General features: G+C 48.5%; 1 protein-coding gene across 7 annotated transcripts in view; it reads left to right on the top strand.

The window, feature by feature from the left end:
* ZHX3 (zinc fingers and homeoboxes 3) overlaps nt 1-26,772 on the top strand; it is a 47,053-nt gene extending 20,281 nt beyond the window's left edge. For 4 of the 7 annotated variants that reach the window (XM_039563177.1, XM_039563179.1, XM_039563178.1 and 1 more), the window contains 2 exons: nt 16,899-19,816; nt 21,156-26,772. In XM_039563177.1, the coding sequence (XP_039419111.1) occupies nt 17,059-19,816; nt 21,156-21,166 (2,769 nt within the window). In that variant the 5' untranslated portion in view covers nt 16,899-17,058 and the 3' untranslated portion in view covers nt 21,167-26,772. Of the gene's footprint in view, nt 1-50; nt 74-9,294; nt 9,426-15,120; nt 15,530-16,898; nt 19,817-21,155 lie in introns of those variants that run through there. The other 3 variants (XM_019284332.3, XM_039563182.1, XM_039563181.1) reach the window with 3 other exon arrangements.
* Nucleotides 26,773-26,794: the final 22 nt, after the last annotated feature.

The raw sequence follows: 26,794 nt of genomic DNA, 5'->3' as shown, positions 1-26,794 counted from the left end.
TGAAGCTACAGCTGCAGCACTGGACGTGCTCCTCACTGGGGTTTGTGGTGTGGAGTGACAGCAAGGACTTCTGGTGAGTAGCCTTAAAGCAGAATGGGCTGGGGCAGGGTTATCCCACTTGTACAGCCCTTCCACCCAGAGCCTCTGCTCTGCCAGTGAAGAACAGGTGGGGAAAAGAGATTTCGTTTCCTCACCCTGAGAGGTAAATTTTTCACAAGAGTTTTGTTTGTCTGCTAATCTGCAGCAGAGCTCAAAGCAAAGAATTCCCCACACAAAGGCTTTGCAAAACAGGATTGTCCTTCATCCATGTAATTTGGTAGCACGTGGAGTTTCTTTCCGTAACAGAGTCTTAGAAGAGGTGAAGTTCTCTCTCTTTTTTCCTTTTGTTCTCTGCTTCTGTTAAGCTGGAAGTGTTTGCTCCCTCAGAAGGTGATGGCTGGGGGTTGGCACTGACCTCAGTGCTCCTCATTCCCCAGGCAGGTGGCTGTAGCCCTGAGCATGGAGCTGTAAAGCCTCTCTTACCCCTCCCTTTTTCCTGTCTCCTCAGTCCGTATTTATAACTGTAATGTTGCCCAACTTGGAGCTCAGATGGAGTTTTCCAGATGCTCCTTGCATCCTTTTCCCTCATTCCTCCTTTCCTACTCTTACTTCTTACTGACCTATTTGCTCAGGACATGTGTACAATATCAGTGTGACAAATTAAGTTGCTTGTACTCAGAAGGATGAGGCCACTGGATGCCTAAATGCTGCATAAACTTCTTGGCTAGCCCCACACTAACAGTTTTGACTCCTGCCCCTCACACTGTATTTTGTGAAAGGCAAATTCCATCCTGCGTGTCCCTTTCCAAGCCTATTGCCCAACACTTCCACTATTTGTCATCAGCTGAAAAGGATCTGAGCACTGCAGATATCTGCAGATGTGGTTTGATTGTCTGTTGTGTGCATCAGGAGGGTTTGGGTTTGCTGTTGCTCTTTGCGGGGCTTCTCCCCATGCTGGAGTTTGGAGGGGTTTGGGATGTGTGGTGGTGCTGCAGTGGCTCTGCTGTTCCTCTGGTGAGGTGAGCAGTGCCCCAGGAAGGCACTGGGCTCCAGCAGCAGGAGACTCCCAGGAGCAGGCAGGTTGGACGCTCCCGGGATGCCTTCAACCAGCCCTGTCTGGCAGGGGTGCCCTGAGGCTGTGGAAGGCTCCAGTGAGGGCTGGAGTCTCTGTGAATGGACTGGGGTATGCTGAGAGGTGCTTGAACAGGTTTTCTTTAGGAAGGGAAAGAACTGTGCCTGTGGCCTGTGAAAGTCTGGATAAAGTCCATTCTATTGTTTTGTACCAACACAAACCGGTGGCACATCAGGTTCAAGGAGAAGCCTGCTGCCAAGGGAGAGGCTTTGGGATGTCTGGCTCGGAGCTAAGGCTGCAATATTCTGTGTCATCTGAGGTATTTGTGAAAGGAGATGCAAATCCAGAGTGAAATGGTGAGATCTTACTCACCACCCTTCAAACTGTGGACTGGAGGCCACCCTTCAAAACAAAGTGATTCACTGCAGAGGAAAAACAGCTTATTTCCCAGCTTGATCTGGAGCCTTGTAATCACTTTGGTGGTTCAGCTCTCTGCAGCACTGAGGAGTTGTCTGTTCCAGCACACTGAGCATGCTGCAAGTTTTATTTTATTTCCAAAACAGCCCTTTAAGCATGTTGGGCTGTAAGGGAAACGTGTAATAATTCCCTCTGCCAGTATAATTCACTGGCAGTGCAAAATAGGAGGGTGTCTGGCTAAAGGTGACCCATTAAAGGGTGATTTCTGATAAATAACTAGACTGGGGACTTGCAAGTCCTGAGTTCAATTACTGACTTTGCTAGAAGCTTCCTGTGACCTTGGGCGAGTTATTTAAAATTGCTTTGTGCCTCATTTCCCTTTCTGTAACACACTGGTGACAGCATTTCCCTTCCAGCCAGGAGCTGTGTCAGTGGGAAGGTGTCCATACTCTTTTCCATAGCTGCTGCATGAAGAACGTGGATGGAGTAGGAAGCATGACCATCTCATGGGCCTCTCTTCTATTTTCCTGGGGAAGGCAGAACAGGATGATCCATTTAAAGGGTTTTACAGGTACCCAGAGAATATGTTCCATGAGGTCCTGGGGCTCCTGGCATAACTGCACTAGCCAGGTGGTTGCTCCTTGAGCTGTAAAGTCTCCTTAGCACTGCTCTCAGTTCTTGAGCTTGAAATTGATGGCCAATTTGGGGCAGAGCAGGTTTCTGGTGCTGCTGTGCTGCCTTTCTGCTTTGAACCCGGGTGGATGCTCAGGAGAGGTGATGGCTTTGGGAATAAAGATGATGGCACATGGCCCTGCTCCCCATGGCAGCGTGTGGCCAGACCTCGGGCTGATCACTTCATCTCTCCCTACTTCTTCCCTGTCTGCTCCTTCCCAGTGGGGGGTAACAGCACTGACCACCCCTTTTACCACCCCCTAAATGCCAGGAGACGCTTTCCAGCATCCCCGAAATGTGCTAAAACCTCCTGGCTGTAATAGGAAACATCTGGGGGGAACAGGGGGCTGGCTGGCTCCTGTGTGGTGCTGTGAAGGCTCCCTGCCATTCCCACGGGATAAGCCATGGGAAGCCTCCACGTGACAGCTGTCCAGGGAGGAGCTGCCTCCGGCTGCCTCTGCTTCAGGTACAGCCAAGTTGCAGGAGTGATGCTGAGCTTCCTTTGTCCTGGGGGCATGCAGCCCCTCTTCCCTTTGCCAGAGCCTGGTGGTCCAGAGGTGGGTCTGGGAGAGCCACTGGCCTGAGATGCCCACCCTGTGGCAGTGAGTGAGCTCCAGCTGCTGTGGGATGCTGTGGTTGGATGGAAATGATCATCTTTGGGATGTGGCAGAAAATCAGGCCTCGTGGTGGTTGTGGGTGGGAAAATGCTCCTGGGGAGTATCTGACTATCCAGAAATATTAAAGATACTGTTATCTGTATTTCCCTCTGGTCACACAGCTGCTCCAGTGGCTTGTGCAGGCTGTTGAGAACCAGCAGTTGAGAACCATGGGCCACTCTTTCATCCTTGGTGTGAACATATCTTACGAAATTTCTATTTCTGTGCTAGAGGCATGGCCCAGCAGCTGGAAAAGTCCATCCTTTGTGGACAGAAGCTTTGCTTTCATCTCCATCCTGCTCTTTCCAAGAGCCAAAATCCCAAACCCCTTCTCCTTCAAGGGTATCCTTGAAGTATCCTGAGTTACTGACTGACCTGCTGGGTGTGATGCTGTAAGGCTGGGCAGCTGGCAGCATGGGGCCTCCAGGGCACGGCCACAGGTTGGGGCTGCTTCTAGACCAGGGATTGTAACTCTCAGGCTACAGGTAGGTCTGGCTGTTCCCCCAGACTGTGCCTGTAACTAGGAGTAAAACTGTCTTGAACAGCAGTCGTGACACTGGTGAAAGGGAAGAAATTAAATTCTTAATGTACAGGATGTGGTATCTTCAAGCACTTCTGCTGTCTAACCCTCTTGTTTTTCCCTTTTGTGGTTTGTGTGATCTTCATGCTGGGCCAACAAACATTTAAGGCTGTGGATTTTCCCCCAAGTTGTGAGACTTTTAGTTGTTCAAGGCACTTTGTGTGTGGGGGGAGGGTGAGCTCCAGGCTGGTGTGTGTGGAAGATCACATGGATGTGTGACTTCTGAAAGTCTTCAAGGTTGTCTGTGGGAGGATCTTGGAGCTCTGGGTAGAGGCTTTACACATGTTTCTGGGGAAATTCTAAAATGCCATGGAAATAACTACTGACCGAGGAAGGAAGGGATGTGGGGAAGATGCCAGGCAACAAGGAGGGGGCTGGCAGCAATTTCCCAATGGAACTGAACCCTGGTGAATGGTTTCAGAACACTGATGTGCTCTGGGGGATGGCAAGTGACTGTAACCTGAATATCCCACAGACAGGGAGCTGCCATCCCGTGGGACCTTGCCCAAGGTGTCTCCTGCACTAGCAGCTTCTCAGCACTCACCAGCGCTTGCCAGGTGATGATGAGACTTGTGCCCAATTTTAGAAGGGTGGAGAGGATGAAGGGTATGGATAGGAGCAGCTGGCCCTGAATTTTGGGTGCTGCCCCTGCGATTGCTGATTGCTTTAGATGTGAAAACAGATGGTCCAGAAGAACCCCAGACGCAGTGGCAGCGTAGCTCTCCAGTGCTTTGGACAGTGCTGCAAACCACTTTCCCAGCTCTCCCTGGAAGGTTTGTGTGCAGTGTTACAGCAATAATCCATGGAGAGCTCATGGCAGGAGCCCTCCTGCTCGCTGCTCTGCCCAGTCCGGCCCTTTGGGAAGCAGCTCAATGTGATGACTCGTGGGACTGACCACAAGGGTGTTGCTCTCGTGGGGTTTCCCTGCAGAGCTGCCCTGTCTGCTCCTGATGGGATCAGGGATGAGTCCTGCAGCGTGTGAGCACTGTCCCCCGGCTGCCCTGCTGTGGGAGGCATCTATTCCCTTAATCCTCTGCCGGCGGGTGATTATGGGCTGTGCATGGAGGGAGTTCCCGCTGTCCTGAGCTCTATCCGGTGTGACATGCTGTCGTTCTGGTGCAGTATCATGAAGATGCTCCTCAGTCTGTTCACTCCTAGCCCAAAGAAGAGGGCAGGTGCCTGGAGGACCATGTTCTCCTGACCTGACTGTGATTTGGGCTGCTGGCCTAGAAATTAAATGCTCCATCATGGCATTGCCAGGCAGTCATCCCCATTCCTGTGTTTGCAGGCTGCCTGCTGACACAGCTTGAACATTTTAACCTTACTGTCCCCCTGTGCTGACTCCTGCAGTTTACTGTATCCTGCTGCGAAACAGAGTTAATAGTGTTGCTGTGCCCTTCACCCTAATGATGATGATGAATGTTTTAGACTGGTGTAATGAGATCACCCTTCATTTTTTTCTAAAAAGCGAGGAGGAATTCTTGATTTCTGTCTATTTGAGGTTATACCATAGTCTGCGATGCCTTCAGTGTAAACCAGGAATATTTCTGTTATCCATGGGACACTTTGCAATGAGAACTTTTCCATGTTCATTTGAAGGGCTGGGAAATTTTAAATTTGCAACAGATGGACTTTCTCCAAAGGCTTCAGATTAAGTCAGCTCTAAGGAAATGACAGTCTTCGTATGGCACACTGATTTATTTTGTTTAAATTAGCTCTTATTTCCTTTCATTCCCTCATTTCCATGGAAGGATATTGTTCCCCTCTGCTCATCCTGCACCCAGTCTAATCTAAGTTCATGCAATTGTTTGTGACGAGTGGGATGGTTTCAGGAGAGCAAAATGCAGCAGTCAGCTCTCCTGTGAGTACTGTAATGATAGAAAACAGGCACAAATCCTTTTTGTTTTCTTTCATCACTCCATTTTTCCACCTGTCTGCAGGCTTCATTTGGCAAATAGAGCAGCTATTAGTGAACTCTCCACTGCAAGCTGGGGTGGTGAGGTGGTAACAAAGTCTCTTTGCACTTATATGAGCATATGAAATATTTAGGAAAGTCATCGAATACAGCTACTGGGGATGTGCTAGTAGGTTCACACCTGGCTGCATGCACAGAAGGTGAAGATTTCCTTGGGTTGTCATTTCTAGGGGTGGAGTTTTGAAGCCTGTGGCCAAGACCTGAAGGTAGGTTTGGTATCGGTTGGTGGTAATTGGGCTGTACTTGCATAATCATAGTAATTTCCTTCTTATATCTTAAATTTGATTTATAAGACCATGCTCCAGTGTGACTTAAAGCTTTAAGTGTTTGTCTCTGCTGGCAGTTGGCTGTGTATTAGCTGTGATTCTTTACAGAAATAAATGCTCAGTGTTGGAGCTAAATTGAATAATATGGTGGTGTGGTGTTTGTGTCTTAATCTTCCAAATAGCTCTCTTAACTTTGCTACATTGATGTCTGAAAGGCTTAAAGATAATAAAGTCCATTGCAGAGAGCTTTGAATACAGAGTGGAAGCTCAGTAATTGCTGGCAGTTCATGGGCAGACTCACTAAAACATGGAAAGGAGGCAATTCTCCCAGCATGCCTGAATTTTTTAAAAGAATCTCCTTGTATCAAGGCCTTGTGATCCACAAGGTACAAAGTGCATCAGTATGAATTCAGGCTTGTGGGACTCAGTCCAAAACCCCAAACCCTTTAGCTGCTCTGTCATACCAATTTAAAGCACCTTTTGTCTTCCTCATCCGTCTGCTGGGAGCTGTTTGCATCCCCAGCTTTTGGGCAGGGTAGGTGGAGTGGGCTCATCTTCCAACCAGCTCCACTGGCTGGTTGTCAGCAGAGAGCTGAAGTCCTGAGCCCCCATCCCAGCTCCCAACCTTTTGCTCTTCATAGGAAGGGGACAAAAATCCTAAATACATGGATTGTGTTTGTTTCTTTTTAATGTTGTTCTCAGGGAATCAAGTATCAAAGGGAAAGCTCTGAAATCAGGGATCTGGCTTTGCTGATTTTTCTCAGATGTTTATAGTTCCCCTGCTTCCCTGTGAATGAGTTTTTAAATGAGGATTTGCAAAGGGCAGCTAAGGAAAAGGCTGATTGGACCAGCAGGAATGATTTAAAAAACAAACAACAAACAAAAAACCCCAACCAAACAAAAAAACCCACAAACACACCCCCAAAACAAACAAACAACCCCCGCCCCCCCAAAACTCAAACAAAACAAAAAACCAGAACAGGAGAGGGAAAGGAGGAGAATGTGATTTGTTTATCACAACTGAACTTGAAACTAATTTTAAATGTCTGTCTTCTGAGAGTAAGGAAATTCCTTTAGCTTGCAGCAGTAAATAACTGGGATACTTTCAGCTCACAGCTGATCTAGAGGATGGTGAGTTTTCAACTAAAAAAATACACTCTCCAGTAAGGCCAGTCCAATCCAAGTGTCACTAAACAGCTGGAGGAAGAGGAGGGTCCTGACTGGCATGGTTCATATCACAAATAACCCTTGAATGTTGTTCTGTGTCTCTGCATTCTGTCTGGAGTGTCTTGACAAATGGTTTTGAACAAATACAGTTTCAAACCAGGGAGCAAATGACCAGGATTGCATCTGGCTGGCAGGTGTGCAGTCCAGATGCCTGGATTTTGCCCAGCAAGATCTCAAATCAAGTCCCAAATCCATTTTTCTCTTGCTATCAATCTTAAAAGACATGGTGAGTATTTCAGAGAAAGGGAGAAGGTTTTCCTGTGGGAACTCTTGGGGGTCAGTGAATGAGGGTGTGGTGGTGGGGATGATGTTGTTTTCCATGCCAAGCTCTTCTTGGCAGCTGAGTGGTGAAGGATCTAATGGTGTCTGTGGTGAGCAGGATTTCTGAAACTCAGCTTCTCCTCAGGCTCATCTCAGCAAAGGGTTTGGCTGTTAGGATACTGAGCTCTCTTAATGGTCTGCCCTTCTCTGTGCCAGCAGGGCCTGTCCTGTCCAGTGCAATTGGGACTTCTGGAAGTCTGTCACTTATGTAGGTGCTAAAAGGGAACGGAACTTATTTGGGAGCTGGTGTTCCAGCTGAAAGAGCTGAGCACTTGCCAGTCTGACCACTTGCTTCTGAAGTCCTTGTGGTTCAGTGCTTTAGTCCAGGATATTGCCTATTTAAGGCAATGGCAGAAAACCCTGTGCCACTCTTGCAGAGTAGATATGTGAACTTTAAGCATCAGGACCAAATGGTAGTTCTGGAATTAGATGGTGTCCCTAATTCCCCTCTTCAGTTTTAAGTGGATGCAGCATTCTTCACTTACAGCTTCAACTGTTGTGTTGCATTGTTGTATGGGGTTGAACATCTGCCCCTTCTAGCCACAAAAGTGGCTGTGTTCCAGTGGTGGGTGCTTTCTTTCTATTCAGGGATCCTCTGAGGCCTGGAAAAGCTTGAGTATTAGGCATGACATACTGCGAACTGCTGCAGATCCACTTGGCCCCCTCCTCCCAACATCTGCAAGGCCAGAGTTGTCCATCTTGGCTCGTCCATGTACAGTGCGTAAGAGCAGAAAGACCCATCCCTGCCAGCTGCTGCTGAGCAGTGAGAGGGGCCTCACCAGGAACCTGCCCATCCCATGCAGAAAACATTTGTGGTCCCAGCCTGTAGCAGAGGGAAGAGCTATCACCAGCTCCCTCAGGAGGGCTGTGTTGCTGGCACCACAGTGCCGGGGTCTTTCCCCACTCGCAGCACCCTGGCTCGGGATGCTCATCCTCCATCCAGCAGCTCTGCTGTAGCCGTGCTGTCCTGTGGGGTGGCAGGGGATGGAGCAGGCAGAGCAGCACCTTGCCCCACATTAAAGGTTTGGATGCTAAAGCAGAGCCGTGGTGAGGGCCGAGGTGCCGTCTCACACAGGTCTCGCAGCCCAGCGTTTCTTTCCCTGCAGCATTGTTTCAGTGATTGACTGGCGCTGGCTTGGCAAAAGCCTTTTGAATATTCATTTGGCTGACGGGAGATGAGAGTGTGGTAGCTCCTTGAAATCAGCTTGGGGAGGGGAAGCAAATAAGACTGCCTTTTTCTCACTCCTAGTGCTACTTGAACTCTCTCAAATGCATGCTTCACATGGATAAATGATTGCAGAGACCTCAGCCTACCTAACAAGCCTGCTGTTGTACAGCAAAAATTATAGTGCCTGCATACTTGCCATCTTCATTTAAAAACCCATTCCTCATTAATATCACTTTATACATATTATTGCAGCTCAAACTGCCATTCCTCTTCTCCCCACCCATTTCCTTGTCTGGCTGTGACATACAGGAACTACACCCAGTGCTTGACTCGCCTCTCCTGACCTTTTGTAACTTGGCTCCAAACTCCTTTTTTTGGGTCTTTTGCAAAACACTGTCAGAAGGGAAAAATCCTTTGTTAAAACACAGCCAACTCCTGCCTCAACGTGGAACAGTTTGTTCTGCTGAAAGAATGAGCCAGTTCAGTGAGCAGAAAAACATTGCCATAAACCAGCGGGCTCAATAAGCTGCAAAAGCCATCGGCTGCGCGCAAGGTCTGAAAGGACAATTCTGAAGCAGAATCCATGGGGATGGAAAAAAATAATCCGTGATCCCAACCTGCCAGACCCCATTTCTTTGCTTTCAGACAAAGTATTTTGCAGTTGTCTTTTTGGTTATAGCAACTGTAAGTGGGGGAATGGGAGCTGAGGCCGAGCCAGGACGTAACGCAGCTCTCGAAGCTGCATATTGCAAAAGGGCACAGGGGATGAAGTAATCCAAAAATGCTCAGCTGGGAAGGGGCTGCAGCACTTGTAGTCATCAGGCTGTGCTGCAGATGATCAGCTCCAGCGCCTCTGGTACTATTTAGTAGATTGGTTTAGTCCTTCCCACCCACATCTTGTTTTAAAGCTCTGGGCACTCTCTATTTCCCTGGAATTGCTGCGAGTCTGTCCCTTACGTGGCTGCTTGGTAACTGGTGATCAGCCTGGCTTCAGCAAACGGTTCTTCATTCCGCAGGGGACTTGGATGCTTGGTGAGAAACCTGTGTGACAGGCTTTTGGGTTTGTGTCTGCAGTGGGATCGTTGTGGTGCTGGTACAAAAGCTGGCACTGGTTTTCTTTTAACAGTAAATGTTGTGCTGGCATTAGAGCTGCGGTTCCCAAATTTGGGGTGATGGCCCCTTGATTAAGGTCACCCGTTTGGAGGTGGATGTGCAAACCTGGCAGTGGGGTTGTGAGCAGAGGTACATCAGAAAGGTGGGCTCCAAGCCTTCCCCAAGATGATTCCTTGGGATGGGGCAGGCTGTAGCAGCACTGAGAGCACAGCGGGGCTGTGCCACTGTGGGTGCTCTGTTGCCATTGGGTGCTCACACCTGTGAGCTCCTCACCAGCTCAGCCAAACATTCCCTGCTGATGTAAAAGTCTCAAATATCCTTGTCAGAAATTTGGCGTGGACTAAGATCTACCTCTGGTGCTTAATTCATTACTCTGAGCTCCCTGGTGGATTTTTGGCTTGGAGCCAGTTCAGCAATTTCAGATAATAAAAACACAAAGAAGTGTGTTTTAGGTGTAACCTCTTCATCTTCACATACGTTCCGAAGGGCTGCATCTGCCAAAGCTGGGCTTGCCCCACACAAATGGTGATGCTTGACAATGAGCTCTAAGGGTGGGATCACAAGGTGTGTGGCACATCTGAAGGCGGTGTGGCAGGATATTACTGACATGTGAGGGGCTGTTTGAGGTGCCTGTGTTTAAGATGAAATCACAAACAAAGCCCTGGCAATGCAAGCAAAGATGAAACGTCCTAGAGAAAGCACAAGGGGCTTTTGCGTTCACAAGCATGGCTGTACTGTCCTGTTCAGGCACAAACCAACCTGCTGGCAGTCACCAGCTGAGTATGAGGTGAGGGGGACACTGATACAGATGAGCTGAGGGACTTCTTGAAGCTCCGTTGTGCTATCTGGTGTCCTCTGCTGGTAGTGCTAACCTCGGAACTGGCTCTGTTGAGATGTGATTATTGGTCTGCTGGGCCTTTTGCTTTGGGGAAATGCCGGGAATGTTTTGCAGAATGGACAAAATCTGAGGATTGAAGCTATGGAGGTGGGTCCCTTGGATGCTGGAACTGTGAACCCTGCTAAGGTAGTGCAATGCGGAGCAAATCTGTAATGAAGCCTCTGTGCCAAGAGAGATTATTACTCTTTTGGAAGATGTTAATGGTATGATTGCATAACATTTATTTTGTGCTCAATCAAATGGATGAGGGCAGAGGAAAAGGAGTGAATTAATGTTAGTGATGTTCAAACAGAAGCACGCAAAGCTCCGAGGGATGATCAGTGGTTTTGTTTTGATGTGTATCGTGGTGGTTGTTTTTTATTCCTCACATTCTCCTGAAATACAGCACACGGGCTTGTCTCTAAGGGGGGCACACTGCCAATAGTCTAAAGGTTATATTATCCCAGTGACCTATTTTTATACTCTAATCGCATTCTGTTTCAGCCGGCTCTTTCTAACCTTCCATCTTGCTCAGTTTTGTGCCTGTCTGGGGAAAAAAAAAAGCAGAGATAATTGCCATTAGTCCCTGAGTGCTGAGGCAGCCTCTGCCCAGATACCATCACACAGGCGAGGTGCTGCTCTTACAGCACAAGAGCAATCCAAAAACACAGCTCGGAAATGGGTGACTACTTGAGACGGAGGGATGAGGAGTACTGTGGGGCAGAGGAGAGAGGGCTTCTCTTAAAGGCAGATTTTAAATGGAGAAGTCCAGCAGTTTGGAGAAGGGTGAAATTTTAATGAATAGCTCTGTTTAACTGGTCTAAATGGAAAAGACGCTTTTCTGCTCTAGGCCTGCCAAGGAATGGAGAATGAATACGATTGTTCGGTCAACCGGCTCCCACTGCATTTAGACTGTACCCGCGGTTTCAAAGCCAGGCTTAAGCTACAAAGCACCCTGACCAGTTGGCATAAAGAGAAATTGTTCCTTAGTACAAATGTTGACTGTGATGCTGCTTGAAGCTCAAAGCTGCTGAAGTTTGTGCGTGTGTTTGTACATTCGTGCAGTGTGAAATAATAAGATGTGAAGAGCCTTTCTTGCCTACGTGACTTCTCTGGGGCTGTGGTTATTGTATTGCTGGTGGCTCTGCTTGTTCATGTTGAGATCACCTGAGGTTTGAGTGCCTGCAGAGTTAAGTGTGGTACCAATCTGCTCTGGAGGGGAAAATCTCATTAACTGCTCGTTGATGGGAACTTGCAGTCCTGAATGGGGTTAAACCCCAAAAGAATTAAGTGTGTCATGACCTTGGCCTGGGTTATGAACCAGGCTTTGGGTGGCAGATGCTACCTCCAGGTGCCAGCCCTGGGCAAGGGCATGGCATGTGCTGGGAGCCAGGGTGATGCTGTGCTGCTGGCATTTTTAGGCTGCTGGAGATGTTCCCATCCTGTGACTTCCTCCCAGCTGCAGCCTTTGCAGAGTTACTCAGGGAGGATTCTGGACTCCAGCTAGCTGGGATGTACAACTGCAGACTGGGAACAGAGGGGCTCAGCCCTGCCAAATCTTGCCCTTTCTTCTTCACAGAGGTGTGCTGGCACAGCTGGCAGGGAGGTCCCATCCACACCTTGGAAGTTTCTCTGGAGAGGTGATCTGTCCCCTCTGGCCATGTCTGTCCATATCGAGTGACAGGGATGTGGCCTGGAGGGGTCTTTGCTGAGGTGTCCATCCACACAGTATGTCCCTGGGATGGATTAGCAATAGCCCCCACTGGGCATGTTTTGGCAAAAAATAATTCAAACTGGTGAAATTCCTACATGACTTCCCATGAACAGATTGCAAAAGCAGAAGGAACATTAATGTCCAGCCAAAGAGGAAGAATCCCAGGACTGCCATGGCTGGCAGCAGGATGGCCATGGGCCTGTAGCCCACATACATGGACCTGTTTTTCCTCCCTTCCCCAGCACTGGGTAAATGCACCCAGTCCCAGGCTGCTGAGCTGCCTCCCAGTGCTGCCCAGGGCAAACTGGGTGTCTGTCATGTGGGGGGGACCTGCTGTCAACCATGGTGGGAGTTTGGGCTGGTGGGAAGGGGAAGGGGGCTCAGCCCTCAGGTTTGGGTCAATGGTGCTGGCTACAGGGATCTTTTAGTTAATGCCCTTACTAATTACAGTGTGATTGGGAAGTCCTCTGGAACTCCCAGAGACAGCACTTTATCTTTGGACCCTGGCTGGAGGTAGAGCCTGAAGGGGAGAGACAAAAACTCCAAAACGTCAACTTTTTTTCCTGCTTTGATTTTTTCCTCTTTTCCCCTCATATGATGCTATCAGCTGGGGCCTGCGGAGTTTCAACTTAAAAACAAACCACTTTTATTTAAAGTGCCAATATTGTGCTTGGCTCCATATGAGACAGAAACATTAACTTTGTCTCTGACCTGGGGAGTGTGTCTGCCTGCCTGGTAGGCTCTGAAAGTGTTGAGAAAACTGTCATTTTACTTCTACTTTGGTGCTTATTTTTAAAAATCTAATTTTTTATTAATTTCATTTTATTTTAACGGAGCATTCCCTCTTCAGCAGAGCACCAAAGCCCACAGAGCATGTAGCCACCCTTTGTGTCCCCATGGAGCCCTGTCCCTGGTGTCAGCATTGGCACCCAGGAGCTGGCAGGGCTGGGGGCAGGAGAAGGCAGCTGTCCCTGTATTCCCGTGCCTGGGCAGTGGGACTGGAGCTGCTGTGTCCTGGCTGGTGCTGCTGCCTGGTGGGTTTTCTGGTTGTTGTTTCTAGGCGAGGTTTGCAAAAGGTCACAAAAAATTAATCTTCTAACTGGGGACCTTGGCACTGTGCGCAGTGAATGTTTTGCATTAACAACCTAACTCGTTAATTCAGTGAAACATTTAAAACCAAACCAGTTATATCCAGCCAAGCTGGAAAAAGCTGAAAGTTCATACTCAGCAGTGCAGATTTCGAAACCTCCCTTTGTTAATCTCTGCAGAAGTAAATTTTCTGCTATTGCAGAGCTCACTGTGACCAGTCTGGGCATTGTTTCCCGCAGTGGAGGCAAAGCTGCTCTGCAGAGGGTTGGTTTTGTACCTGGAACTGCCACCTTTCCCTCCAGCATGATTTTCTCTGTGAGCATCACTGGGACAGAATTGGTTTGGCTCTGCTTTAAGTCACTTTTCCCTCAAATTTCCAGCAGCAGAGATGGTTTAGGTGCACTGGACATTTGTCCTCCTTACTCTGCTACCTCACTATGAAATTAGCAGGTATAAATTAAATAGGAACCATGAATTTAAGTACAATAACTTTGTCTTCCTGGCTGCCAGGTAGCTCTTCCTTTCAGCTAATGTCTCTTTGCTCCAGTTAATCATAAAATAATATGTAGGAAATAGAGTTCTTCACTCATGGTTGTGCAGATGGGTCTGAGGCATCTACAGTGGTGGTATATACACTGAGATCAGTTGTAAGGATGTTTTTCAATTGAATAATTTTTCTGCCATTAATCTACCCTATCCATTAGAACAGCCCTTCTTTAATAAGGGAGAAATGAGTGAATTATCCATTCTGTTTTATATTAGTGGTGTATTAAAGTATTAAGTGCATTCCAGAAGGTGAGCAGTGAATAAAACATGCTCCCAACATGTGGTTATGCAACTGTTCCATGGAAATTAAATGGACAAACAGTACACTTGATTAATTTTTTTTTCCCCAGTAAATTGCCACTATGATTCACTTCCAGCTAAAATTTGCAATCTGTGTTCTCAGGTGGCATTAATATTGGAGCCCCGCAGGAGACCAGTGGTGGCTGGGGCTGCTTTGATTGCATTTTTAAGGAAAGTTGTTGGAGAGAGCACAGAGTTTGATGCAAATGTGCTGGTAAATGAAATGCAGAGCTTTTAGGTTCTCTGTAGGTGGGTCAGGCCATTCACATTTACCCAAAATAATAGCGATGGAGTGCTCGGGAGAGGCACTTTGTTAACGTGGCACAATGGGGGTCTTTGTGTGTCGCCATTGCTTTGTATCAAATTTATCTGTTGACAGATAAAAATCATCTTTTTGATATCTGGAGACCCCATAAACACTGGGTCATCTCTGTCAGGGACTGGAGCTGTCTCAGTAATGGAGACTCTGGAACTGAATCTCTGGAGTTTGCTGGAAAGAAAAAAGCTTGCAGAGCGCCCAGCAGCTTCTCCCTGTGTTAAAGCTGCAGGATAAAATGAAATAAGTATTCCCTTTTACCATTGCTTGCCTGAAATGAAACTCCTCTCAGCCTTTAAAGCTGTATTTTGTAGCCTTCAGGCTGATCTTACTGGTTTTTCCCTAATTGATTCGACTTGGAAAGGTCATTGCAGCCTGCTAGACTGTGTAATATTTAACTTAGCATCAAAAATGAGGATCTTGGGATTGGTGTCAAATGGATGCTGTTCCCCTCTGAATAGCACAGCCCATTCATACTCATCCAAATATTCCTCTTGCTAATGCTAATGAAAAACTTTCTGGCCCTCTGCAGAGGGCAGGACTAACCATGGGAAGGTGGGATGAGAGTGGCATAAAGCAAGTATTGAGATGTGCAATCCCCACAGTCTAAATCCAGCTCACAGCTTTAATACCTGTTTTATTTATAGATTATTTTTAAGTTATAATTTCTAGCTCTTCACGATGCTTTAGCATAGCAAGCAGTCTTTTCTGATGCCAAGTTCAGTGATGACTAACACTATTTACAGGACTGTTTTGTAATCTCAGATCAGCCCACATTAACGGGAAGTTACGTTTTCCCGTCAGTCTTTCAAACGGTGCCTGAGAGTTGCTGAGGCCAGAGCCAGCCATCCACGCTCTCCCATTTGGAAAAAATGATGTCAGCTTTCAGAACAAGCTTTTTAAAAAAAAAAAATCTCATAAAGTTAAGGAGGTCATTTGAAATTGAACTTCCTCCACTTGATTTTTTTTTTTTTTTTGCATGAGGATCTTTCATTCCTCTGTTCTAAAAACTATCAACAAAACTAAGCACGGGAGGTATTGCATAAGCACCACCAAGCCATTTGCCTGATCTGCATTTCTCAGTGCATGAGATCAGCTCCAAATATCTGACCTGAGAAAGCTGCTTGTGCACAACTGCTGTAACTGATAGGAGTTACCTCTGTGAGTCATCTCATAGGATGGTAAGTATTTTTTTTTTTCTTAAAGTTCAAGTTTTTGTGAGTGTTTTTATAAAGCTCAGTTGCTGTTACTGTAAATCCCAGGGAAATCTGGCACAGAGTCTTTGTAATATGAATCAGTGTGTCCATATGTTTCCAAGTGACCTTGCAGTCTGGAAAAATACCATTCTATCCCTCTGTTGAAGAGAAAAAAAAGCAGAGTTGCTGTAGAAAAGGTTGACAGAGGGGTGGCACCAGGCAGATGACTGCTGGTGCCAGCTACAGCAGCTTTACTGCCCTGGGGTCATGATCTCAGGCACAGAGCATTTGCTGTGCACGTGGGAATGCTACATCAGGCCAGGAATAAGGTTGTGGCTAATAAGGTTGTCCCTCAGCCAGCCCTGGCCTTCCACAGGCTGGAGCACTTCAGGGTCTGCTTCAGCTTCAGAGGAGAAAATAAAAAAGGAAAAATTATTGTTGGTTGGTTGGGTTTTGCTTATTTTTGTTCGGTTTTGGTTTTAAATGTAACAAATCTCTGGTTAGCCCAAGCAAGATGGGCTTGCACTGATGAGAAATTACACTTTGTTAGGGAATACCCCGGTGCATTGGGTGGTGTGACTGCCAAAAGCTGCAGAGGTGGTGGGAGGGGAAGGCTGGGAGCCAGGAACATTGTGATGCTGCTCTTGAGCTTTGGGGCCTTTACCTTCTCTTGCGGCTCGAGACGAGGACTCGCAGATGCTGTTGGAACAGTGGTGAAGTGAACACAGGATGGGAGGGGCATCTCCCAAGTGCTTTGCAGACTTGCTGAGCAAGGAGGGCTAAAATACTGCAGCCCACTCGCTCCCGGCAGCAGCTCTGGGTGTCTGCAGAGACTCTTGGCACGGGCACAGGGCTCTGAGCTGGCAAGAAACTTCCCGATGGGATGGATGGAAAACGCTGATTTTGAAGAAATTGAAATGTTTTGCGCAGAATGTGGATTTTTCATCGTTTTTTGTGATGGAAAGCAGGTGGCTTTCCCAGGTGACCCTGCCTGGTGTCACCTTCTGTGTGAGGCTGAGCTGGGACCTGGGGCACACTGGGAGCCCAGGCAGTGCTCTCCCTGCTGAAACACCAAAAATGGGTCTTCACAGGGCAGAATGAGGGAAAAATTCAGTGGTTTTCCTCCTTAAATGAGAATTTGATGTGGGCTGTAAAAGTGGCATATTTGTGCGTTTGTTTTGAAACAGATAGTTCATAGGGTTAGGTGTGAAAATACAGCAAACCCAAGGTCAAGTTAGATTTTTCCAATGAAAGAGGAAAAATTATTTATTGAGTGAAGCAGTTAAATACCAGGGCAGTTGTGCTTTGTCTAATACCAAGGGAACTAACCCCTCCTCCCTCTCCTTATCCTCAGGTTCAGTGGCAAATATGAACATTTGTCAACATTTGACAACAACTCCTCGGGACATCATGAGTTTGCTGGAATTTGGACCACAGAGCACTTGCAACAGCGCTTTCTAAATTTGAATTTAATTTAAATGAAAGAAAAATAGTCCTCTGGATCAATTGTAGCCATGGCTAGCAAAAGGAAATCCACAACTCCCTGCATGATACCAGTAAAAACACTGGTGCTTCAGGAGACTGAACAGGATGCTGGAGAAGATGATCATGAAGGAACACAACCAGAGGCTCCTGCAGAAGGACCAGCAGCGAGTGATGCTGGGGCCAGCAACAGTAATAATGGAGCTTTGTCCAACGGGCACCGCGGCATTGCCGATGGTGACACTTATATCTGCAAGTCTTGTGACTTTGGGTCTCAAGACCTTCACCAGTTCTTTGGGCACTTGGACTCTGAGCACTCAGACTTCAGCAAAGACCCCGCGTTTGCCTGCGTCGGGTGCAGCTTCCTGGCCAACAGCCACGAAGGGCTCTTGCACCACAACACGGAGTCTCACGCCGGTGAGACGAGCTTTGTCTGGAGGGTGGTGAAGCAGGACAGTCGTACAGCCGTGGAGCAAAGTCTCTGTGAGGCCACCAGCAGCCATGACCTGCCGGGAGAGGTCCCTGAAGAAGGGGCAGATGGCCAGTCTGAAATTATCATTACCAAAACCCCCATCATGAAGATAATGAAGGGTAAACCCGAGGCCAAAAAAATCCACACGCTGAAGGAGAATGTGTCAAGTCAGTTGGGCGGTGAGTCAGAGGTGAAGGATGGAGAGCATTCATTCCCAAATGGGTCTGTGCCAGTCAGCCAGCCCACTGCAAGTTCAACAAAGTCATCCCACATAGTGAATGGCTCCATCATAGGAAACGTGCCTGTTCTGCAGGCCGGTGTTGCACAGCTTGTGTCGCTGCAGCAGCAGCCCCCGTTGCATCAGCAGCTCCCCACATCCAAGTCCCTTCCCAAGGTGATGATCCCACTGAGCAGCATTCCCACGTACAATGCTGCCATGGACTCCAACAGCTTCCTGAAAAACTCTTTCAACAAGTTCCCCTACCCCACCAAAGCTGAGCTCTGCTACTTGACCGTGGTGACCAAGTACCCAGAAGAGCAGCTGAAGATCTGGTTCACTGCGCAGAGGCTGAAGCAGGGCATCAGCTGGTCACCGGAGGAGATCGAAGATGCCAGGAAAAAGATGTTCAACACTGTTATTCAGTCTGTGCCACAACCCACCATTACGGTGTTGAACACACCCCTGGTTGCAAATCCTGGGACTGTTCCCCATCTTATCCAGGCAACTTTACCAGGCCACGTGGTAGGGCAGCCAGAGGGGACAGGGGGGCTGCTGGTCACGCAGCCCATCATGGCAAACGGGTTGAAGGGCACCAGCTCCTCCTTCACCTTGGCAGTGACTTCTGTCCCCAAGCCGCAGCCGGCGGCGCAGCACAGCACCGTGAGCTCCAGCAACACATCCGGGGTCAAGGTGGTCAACAGCGCCCAGTCACTGCTCACCGCCTGCCCTGCCATCTCCTCGCAGACCTTCCTGGATCCCAACGTCTACAAAAACAAGAAGTCCCATGAGCAGCTCTCAGCCCTCAAAGGCAGCTTCTGCAGAAACCAGTTCCCTGGCCAGGCTGAAGTCGAGCGGCTGACAAAGATCACAGGCTTGTCCACCAAGGAGATCCGAAAATGGTTCAGCGACAGGAGGTACCACTACAGGAATGTGAGAGGCGGCCGGGCCGTGTTCCCTGGGGACAGTGCTCTTGATTCCCTGCCCGAAATCACCTTCGACGTCCCACCCAGAGGAGCCGAGCTGAGCCCTGCGGCAGCGGCGGCCACACCAGCCCCTCACCACCCGCCACGGCGGCAGTCGTGGCACCAGGCGCCCGACTTCACCCCGACCAAGTACAAGGAGCGAGCGCCGGAGCAGCTGAAAGCCCTGGAGAGCAGTTTTGCCCAAAATCCCCTTCCTGCGGAGGAAGAGGTGAACCGCCTGAGGGGGGAAACAAAAATGACACGGAGGGAGATTGACAGCTGGTTCTCGGAGAGGAGGAAGAAGAAGGTGGCGGAGGAAAATAAGAAAGTGGAAGAGGTGGCTCAACAGGAGGAGGAGGAGGCAGAGAATGGAGGCGGGGAAGGGGAAGACTCCTCGGATGAGCAGAGGGCCACGAGTGAAAACGGCTCAGTCGACGCCTCCAGCAGCAACCCGAACTCGGCGGAGCGGAAGGTGAGTCCCATCAAAATCAACCTGAAAAACCTGCGAGTGACCGAGTCCAACGGCAAAAACGAGGTACCGGGGACCGGCGCAAATGAAAAGGGGGATGGCAGCTCCAGCCGGCCGCCCACCCCTCCCAAAACCAAACTGAACTTCAAAAAAACAGCCCAGCAGCGGCATCTGCTGAAGCAAATGTTCGTGCAGACCCAGCGCCCCACGAACCAGGAGTATGACGCCATCGTGTCCCAGACGGGCCTGCCGCGGGCCGAGGTCATTCGCTGGTTCGGGGACAGCCGGTATGGCTACAAGAACGGGCAGCTGAAGTGGTATGAGAACTACCGGCGGGGGGTCTTCCCCCCGGGGCTGGTGGAGGTCAGCCCCGCCGGCCGGGAGGTGCTCGAGGACTACTACGAGAAGCACAAGGGGCTGCGGGAGGAGGACGTGCCCGGCCTCTGCGAGCGCGCCCGCCTCGGCGCCCAGCAGCTCAAGGTGTGGTTTGCGGTGAAGGCGGAGGAGGAGGGCAGGGGCTCCGGCCCCGAGGCGGCCAGGAGCCGGAAAGGGCCATGCGAAGCCGGCGCGGAGGCGTCGGAGAGCAGCGAGGCGTGGGAGCCGGGCGGCCAGGAGGGCAGCGCTGGGACCCCCGACGCCCCCGGCCCACCGCCCGCCACAAGGCTGGGTAAGGCCCCTGCCTCGGCGTGGGAGGGCTTGGGGTGGCACGGGGCGCTGGGCCTCTCCTGTTTGGGACACGGGTTCAGCGGAGGGGTTAGTGTTTGAGGTTTAACTGAGGAAATGGTGAGGAGCTCGCTCTGTGAAAGAAGGGCATAAAGGAAAGGAGGGTGAGGAGGGTCTGACAGGATGATGCAAGTGCCACTGCCTGCCTGCCCCTTCCTGCCTTGGTCACTGGGTGCTGGCACCATTCGGAAGCCAAATCCTGGCTTTATTTCAAGCTGGAATAAAACATCAGGAGTGTCCGATCCTTTTACCTGCCCTGTGGGAAGATGGCCTATGGATTTATTTATTTATTTGGGAAGAAAGGGGCCTGGCTGCTTGTCCTATGCCACTGGTTCCTTCCATGTCCCCACCTGGAGTCCAGCAGCAGACATACCCCCTGCCTGCCTTTCTCTCTCCTGCTGCCAGCTTTCCAGATGTGAACATCCTTGTTCGGCATGGAGCAAGGCTCAGGTGGTGGAGGTGGGGGCTGCAAAGGAAGGAGGGGACATGGAGTCTCCAGGCCTCACTTTTGGAAGGCGTGTGTCTGTGTGTGCATGTGTGTGTGGAGGAGAGGAGAGGTGCTTTCCAAGCCCTCTGGGGGTTTTTCCGTGGTGTAGCTGGGGACTGTTTCCTCCCTGGCCTGGGGACTGTTTCCTCCCTGGCAGGGTTCCCACCAGGGGATGGCCAAGTGCTGGCCCTGTCCCACGATGGTCCATGCACGCAGACCCTTGCTGGCAAGCTGGGATCTTCTCCAGTCCCACTGCCGTGCTTTGGAGCTTCTCACACATTTCTGCCATGGCTGCAGGCCTTAACAAAATAATTATAAAACTCAAGTAAAATTCTTTGCTTCCCTTCCCATCTAATCTGGAGGATTTTGGAGCATGGGTTTGGATGGGCCCTACCCTTGCTGCACACCTTGTGTGCTTTGCAGGGGAGTGGTGGGTTTGGGGACTGCTGGGGGGCCAGCTTTTGTGCCTGTGCTGGGGAGGGGGCTGTGCCCCTGCTAGTGCTCTCTGAGCTTTATGCCACCCAGAGCAATGGGGTCCTGTTGACCCTCGTTGTGCAGAGGCAGGAGGTGCTTAGCAAGGGTGCTTCCCTCCTTAGGGATGCAAAGCCAACTCCACTCCCTCAAGGATTTTGGGTTTCCCGGCTCCTCTGAATGGTGCTAGCCCTTCATTGTGGCCAACTCTGTCAAGGCTCCTGATTTTGCCTATCCTGAGGCACTCCTGTATCCCCTCCTCCCCACCCAGCACCCCATCTGGAGCAAGGCCAGGAGCATCTCTGACACCCCTGTTCTTTTTCAGAAACAGACTGAACTCAAACCACCAGCCCCGGAGGATCCGCTCTTACCCTTGAGAAGAAATTTGTGATCTTTAAGAAACCCATGGGCCGGCCTGATCCAAACCTGAGGAGCAGAACGTGGTGATGAAGCACTGCCATACGTGAGACCTTTGAGCACAGCACACGAGGCAGTACATGCAAAAACTGGGCACTCGGTGCTGAGCTCTCGGTGGCCCAGCCGAGGAGACAGCTGGGAGCTGGCGGAGGCAGGGGCTCAGCTCGCACCCAGGAAATAGGATGCTCCTGTTTGCTTTCCAGTGACAGACTTTCAGATTTCATATTCATATACCGATGCCTACAGCTGCCTATACAAGCATAACAAATCTCAGACATTGTGTAAACAAGGTCATTGCTTAGATATGGACTATCATGGCATAGTACTTGTTTCTTTTTTCTTTTTTTATTTTTTCATCTGTCCGTTAAGGTGTTTGTTCTCTAAAGGTTGGCTTGGCTGCATATATCCTCTCTGCCTTTTCTGGTCCTTAAGCCCTGGCAGTGAAGGGCTTTGTGGGCACACAAGTGTGAGTGTAGTAGGAAAGGGAAGGTATTTGAGAAGAAAACTGCCAGTCTTGAATTTGAGTGAGATTCTCATCCCTCCAGATGAGGTTAGAGTGAGCACTGCATACTCTCTGATAAGCAGCAGGTATCCAGACCTGGGCAGCCCAGGAGATGGAGTTTGGCATCATCTGTCCCTTGCTGGCTAGAACACTTTCCCCTGTGCTCCTGGAGACTGACTGTAACAGGCCGTTAAATCTCCAAGTCTCTCTTTAGTCTCTGAGAACTAGCACATAATAATTTTTGCATCCTGACCTGGAATCCTTTTCATTGTTTGGAGAGAACAGTCTGTTCTTCAAAGAGCAAACGTGGAGAGTCACAGTGTGGCTGTGAGTGGTTCAAGTCATTGTTGTCTCCAAGGCAGCGGCTCTGCTGCCATCAGGAAGTTTCTTTCTTGCAGCCCTACATGGCAGATCCTCCTGCAGCACTGCTGGTGATTTCAAGTGTTTGTTCCAGCCTTTTTATTTTTTTCCTTTTCTTTTTTTTCCCCCCCTTTTTTCCCCAGGCCATGTGCAATAGTTCTAGCAAAAGAGCAAAATAAATTTCCCAGTTTTCCCGCCTGCTGCCTGATACCTGTAAATTTTTAATGTGTGTTGTCTTGGGTGGTTGCTGTGTGATGCAACTGCTTGAACATTTTTGCTTTAAATATTCTTTTCTAATAGAAAACAAAGTCTAGAAGGGAAGGAAACTCTTGAGCTGAATAGTCCAGCCAAATGCTGTGTCAGATCATTCTGTCACAAACTAATCAAAACCCAACTCCAAATTGGTTCCATGTTTTGCCTTCACTTTTGCTCTTGGAAGGCTGTTCCAGAAATTGACTGCCTTTGAGTGGTTAGAAACTTTATTTAAGTTTCTAGTTTGAATTAATTCGTGGCTGGTTCATTCCTGGTTTGTTTTGGAGCCAACATTGTCCTTTAACTTAAATAGTTTTTGGTGTTTATCTGCTGATGTATTTATGGAGAGTAGTCATAGCTCCTTATTTTTTGCCAAGCCAACTCAGCCAAGCTTTTTCAGTAGAAGGTTTTTATTTAGTGAGAGCTTTTTAATGTGGGAGACTTTATTGTTGGTGGTAAATGATATTTATTAGGAGGGTGGGTAGCAAACCCCAAAGGATCGGATCCAGAGATTTACAAAAAAATCTGGTTTAAAAACAAAAAAGCTCTTTCAGAAGCTCTTCCAAAGATGGTGTCTGATTTCTACCTTTAATTGCCCTTGCTTTTGCAATTCTTTCTTCGCCCCCTCTTCAAGAGGCCGCCTTGCTTAGCTGCTGGAAGGGGCTGTGGCTGCTCAGTGCTTTGGCAGAGGCTTCCCCTGGCCCGGTGGGACGTGCTGGGTGCCTGTGCCTGAGCTCACAGGGCTTCCCTGGCACACGGTGTGAGACCGTGGCCAAGTGTGACCACAGTCTGCTCCAGACAGAGGTGACCTGCACCCCACAGAGAGCCGGGGCGATGCCCTGGACGTGGCCGCTTGCACCGTGCACCCCATAGCCAGACCAGCCATCCCACCACGCTGTCAGCAGGGGTGGCACCGACCTGGAGCAGCCCGTGTGGCACCAGGCTCCCTAAATTTCTCTTTGGATGCGCTATTGGTGGTCGTGACACCAGTATTGGAGGCATGACCAGCAGCCATCCCACACTGGCTGGTGACAGCTCAGCCAGTGGCATCCCCGTGGCTCTCTTGGGGCATTAGGGGTTCACCCTCGTGGGTGCAATCCTGTGGACCCCAAAATACCAGAGAGGGTGGGAGAATCTGGGTGGTTTTAGAGCTGAAAGCAGATCTGGGAGTCGTGCAGCCTGAGAATATGGATGTATGTACAGTGTCACCTTCAGAGAACAAATACAGGTAGGTCAATTTACTCTGTAGTGTCTATGTACATGCAGGTTTATTTAACTACACATATATACAGTTCAAATATGCCATTGATTCTTTATTGCATTAAGATGTACATTAAAAATGTACACTTTTACTAACTACTTGCTATATAAATATGTTGGAAGTGTAGTTTGCCCATTCAAGGTGATTTTCTGTGGGATTTTTGATGTACACTTAAGGGCCTATGGCTGATTGGAAGAGTGATCCCCGCTCCATCTACAGGAATGCTTAAGGACTATGGTATGAACTGGTCCCTTCAAACCATGTTTTGATGCACTAGCTGAAATATTTTGCACTTGGATTGTATTCAGCCAGTTTTCCAGAAAAATCGAAAAGAAGTCTTGTGAGCTAGAGGGAGAATTTCCCGGTGTACACAGAAAAACCAGCCTTGAGGGTTGGAAGCTGCTGAGGTTTTTGAGCTTTGTCTCCATGCATTCATACAAGCACAGCAGGAGTTTTCTTTCTTTTGGGTCGGAGGAATTTTAAAAAGTTGTTCCATGCAGGCTCCCCTCGGACATGGCGACGGGGCTGGCAAACGCCATTGCGTGGGGAGGGTAAGATTTAGAGGCAAAAAAGAAATCAAAAAATGATCGAGTTCCCTTTCTAACTCCTACATTCCTTGTTATCTGCATTTTTAGTTGACTTGAAATCTCCATAAAAATATAAGCTGAAGATTTTTGAGGGTTTAAGCTCTGTGGTCTTCTGTTTCTCTGCTGAGGAGGAGAAACAGGTGCCATCTCCAAACAGACTCGGGTTTTGGTGCAGGACATTGGAAAAGTGTGTGCATCCAAAACTGAAAAGAAAAACTGAGAGGTGGCTTGACAGTCCCAACAGCAGCTCTTGTGGTGTTAAGAGGAAGTGTCACCACAATTCTTCACAGTGTGTGAATATTTATCATCATCTAATCAAAGATGACTATCTTGACTTGAAAGGGGTGTAAGATCGAGGTGATGTAGCCAGCATCAGTAAGGAAGGGAAATTAAATTCTCCACCTCCATCCCCTGTGCCTGAGCTTGGGCTTGGCAGGCACAGCAGAAACCATCAATTTTAATCCGTGTGAATCTTGTTACTTATGTCTCTGAGGCTGCTTAGATTAAGGGCACAATCCAATTGCTTAATAACCCGAAACCCTGATTTGTGCTGGCCCTGGCTTGCTCATGGAAAGGGCTGCTGGTTCTCCTGGTGCAAGGAACTGAGTTTATTTATTCATTGATGTCAGCAGCCCCTGCCATGAGATTTCTAGACATTTTTCCATGTTTCATTTGGGTTCCTTATTTTTCAGCTCTGTAATTAGCTTCCTAGAAATTATTCTTTTTGGGCTTTTTTGTTTTTTTTTTAGCAGAACACTAAACAAACCATGATCTACAGGCTCCTATCTCCACTTGCCTGAGACCTGAGTGCTGCTGCAGCGTGGTGGGAGGATGGGCACAGGTGCTTGCAGGTACTTAGTGTGATTTCATGTCCCCTCCCTGAGTTGGTCACCAGGAGAAGCCACCAGCAGAAGCAGGAGCTGCTGGCAGAGAAATGCTGTAGTCCTTAACCTGGCTGGGGGATGCTCACACAGGAGCTGGAAGATACCTGCTGGGTTAATTTTTGTTACGTGTCCCTGACAGTTCAAGAGAAGGAAGCTGTAGAAGGCTGGTTTTGCTTTTAGGGTTTTGGGTATTTTATTTTTTGTAATTGGAAAGCAACAGATTTTGGTCACATGCAGAAGTGTTGTACTGTTTTCCCTGCAGCCCCTCTCTTAGAGACATAACAGAAGCAACCCGATCAGAAGCTGGCTCACTGGAAATCAGAAGAAAAAGGTGATTTTCAGCACTTGGGCACAAATTACAAAGTGAATGTGATGCTGCACATTCCTATCATGGTGACAGTATTTAAAATGCTTGCAAACTTCTCCCCCCTGTTGCCCAGATAATTTTGGCTTCGCTCTTTTCAAATCAGTCAGGGTCCTGATGTGATTCAGCTCACCTATAAACCTCTGGTGTCATTTCTCAGCTGCTCCCAAAACCAGCAGGGTGAGATTGGGCAACAAAACACATGGAGGGGAATGAGCCACTTGCAGGCTATCCCTGTTCTTCTTTTTATTGGGAAATTTAGTTTCTGCTGTATGTTTTCCTGGCAGTGGTCTGTGCCAGGAATGTTGGATTGGCATCACAAAACTTTAATGCAGAGCAAGGGAGCTCTGTTATGTAAGCAGTGAATTATTTTTTTTTTTTTTTTAAATTTTGGGGTTTGTTGTTATGGCCCAAGTGCTCTGTTGGCTGATGTTTGGCATATTCTGATGGCACAGTTAAAGCCCCTTTTTCCCTGTCCTGATGGAAGGTGGTATTAGGAAGACTCTTGCTTACTGGTGCTAGTGAAGGTTGGGCTAGGAATCCATGGCATAGAAAATTTCTAGCTAAAATTGCACTTTCTCTCTGCCCTATCTGGCTCGTGGTGGTGTTATGGGTACGTGGCTGTGATTCCCCTTGCACATACTAACATTGCACTAAAAGAGAGACTTTGGGAACAGCGTGTTGATCACTTTGTTTCTCAGCAGACCACAAAGTCAGCCTAACGGGGTCTCTTTTTTTTTTTTTTTTTTTAATTATTATTATATAGAAATCACGCTGGTGCTGAATGACCTGGAATTTTGCTTGGATTTATCCAAAGGAAAATGTAATTGTAGCTGCAACGGGACCTTTCATAAGGGTGGCCGTGCAGTGAGGGAGCAGGGCAAGGGCCCTGCTGGATAAAGCTGTCTTTGTACCGGGGAGGTGTGGGGGGCTCCAGGGGGGTTGGTACTTTGGATTTTTTTTTTTCAAGACCACAATTTTAAATGGTCACCTTGGCAATCGTGTGAAACAGGGAATAGTTTTTACTTTTGGTAAAGGTTTTAAAGAGAAAAAAGAAGCTGCCTGTGATTGTGGGCTGTAGCTATTATTAGGGCTAGGGTAGCTTGTATGTGCTATGGACTTTACCTGCTCTTATTCTGAGGGCAAGAACTCCCTGTAGCAACAATGCCACTTCTGAGAAGTGAATGGCAAGTTTCCCTTCCTTTTGTATATGTGGATGTGAGGGTGGGCAAGGGGAAGAGCTTGCTTGTACAGTTTGTTGAAATGAAACCAGACATTTTTGGTTGTTCCTAAATAAAGAGCGTAAAAGACAAAAGTGAGTTGACTAGTGCTTGCAC

This window comes from Corvus cornix, chromosome 20, assembly GCF_000738735.6.
Source record: "Corvus cornix cornix isolate S_Up_H32 chromosome 20, ASM73873v5, whole genome shotgun sequence".
Lineage (NCBI taxonomy): Eukaryota > Metazoa > Chordata > Aves > Passeriformes > Corvidae > Corvus > Corvus cornix.
Note: the sequence above shows the minus strand (reverse complement) of the source record. Positions and strands in the feature narration are given on the sequence as shown.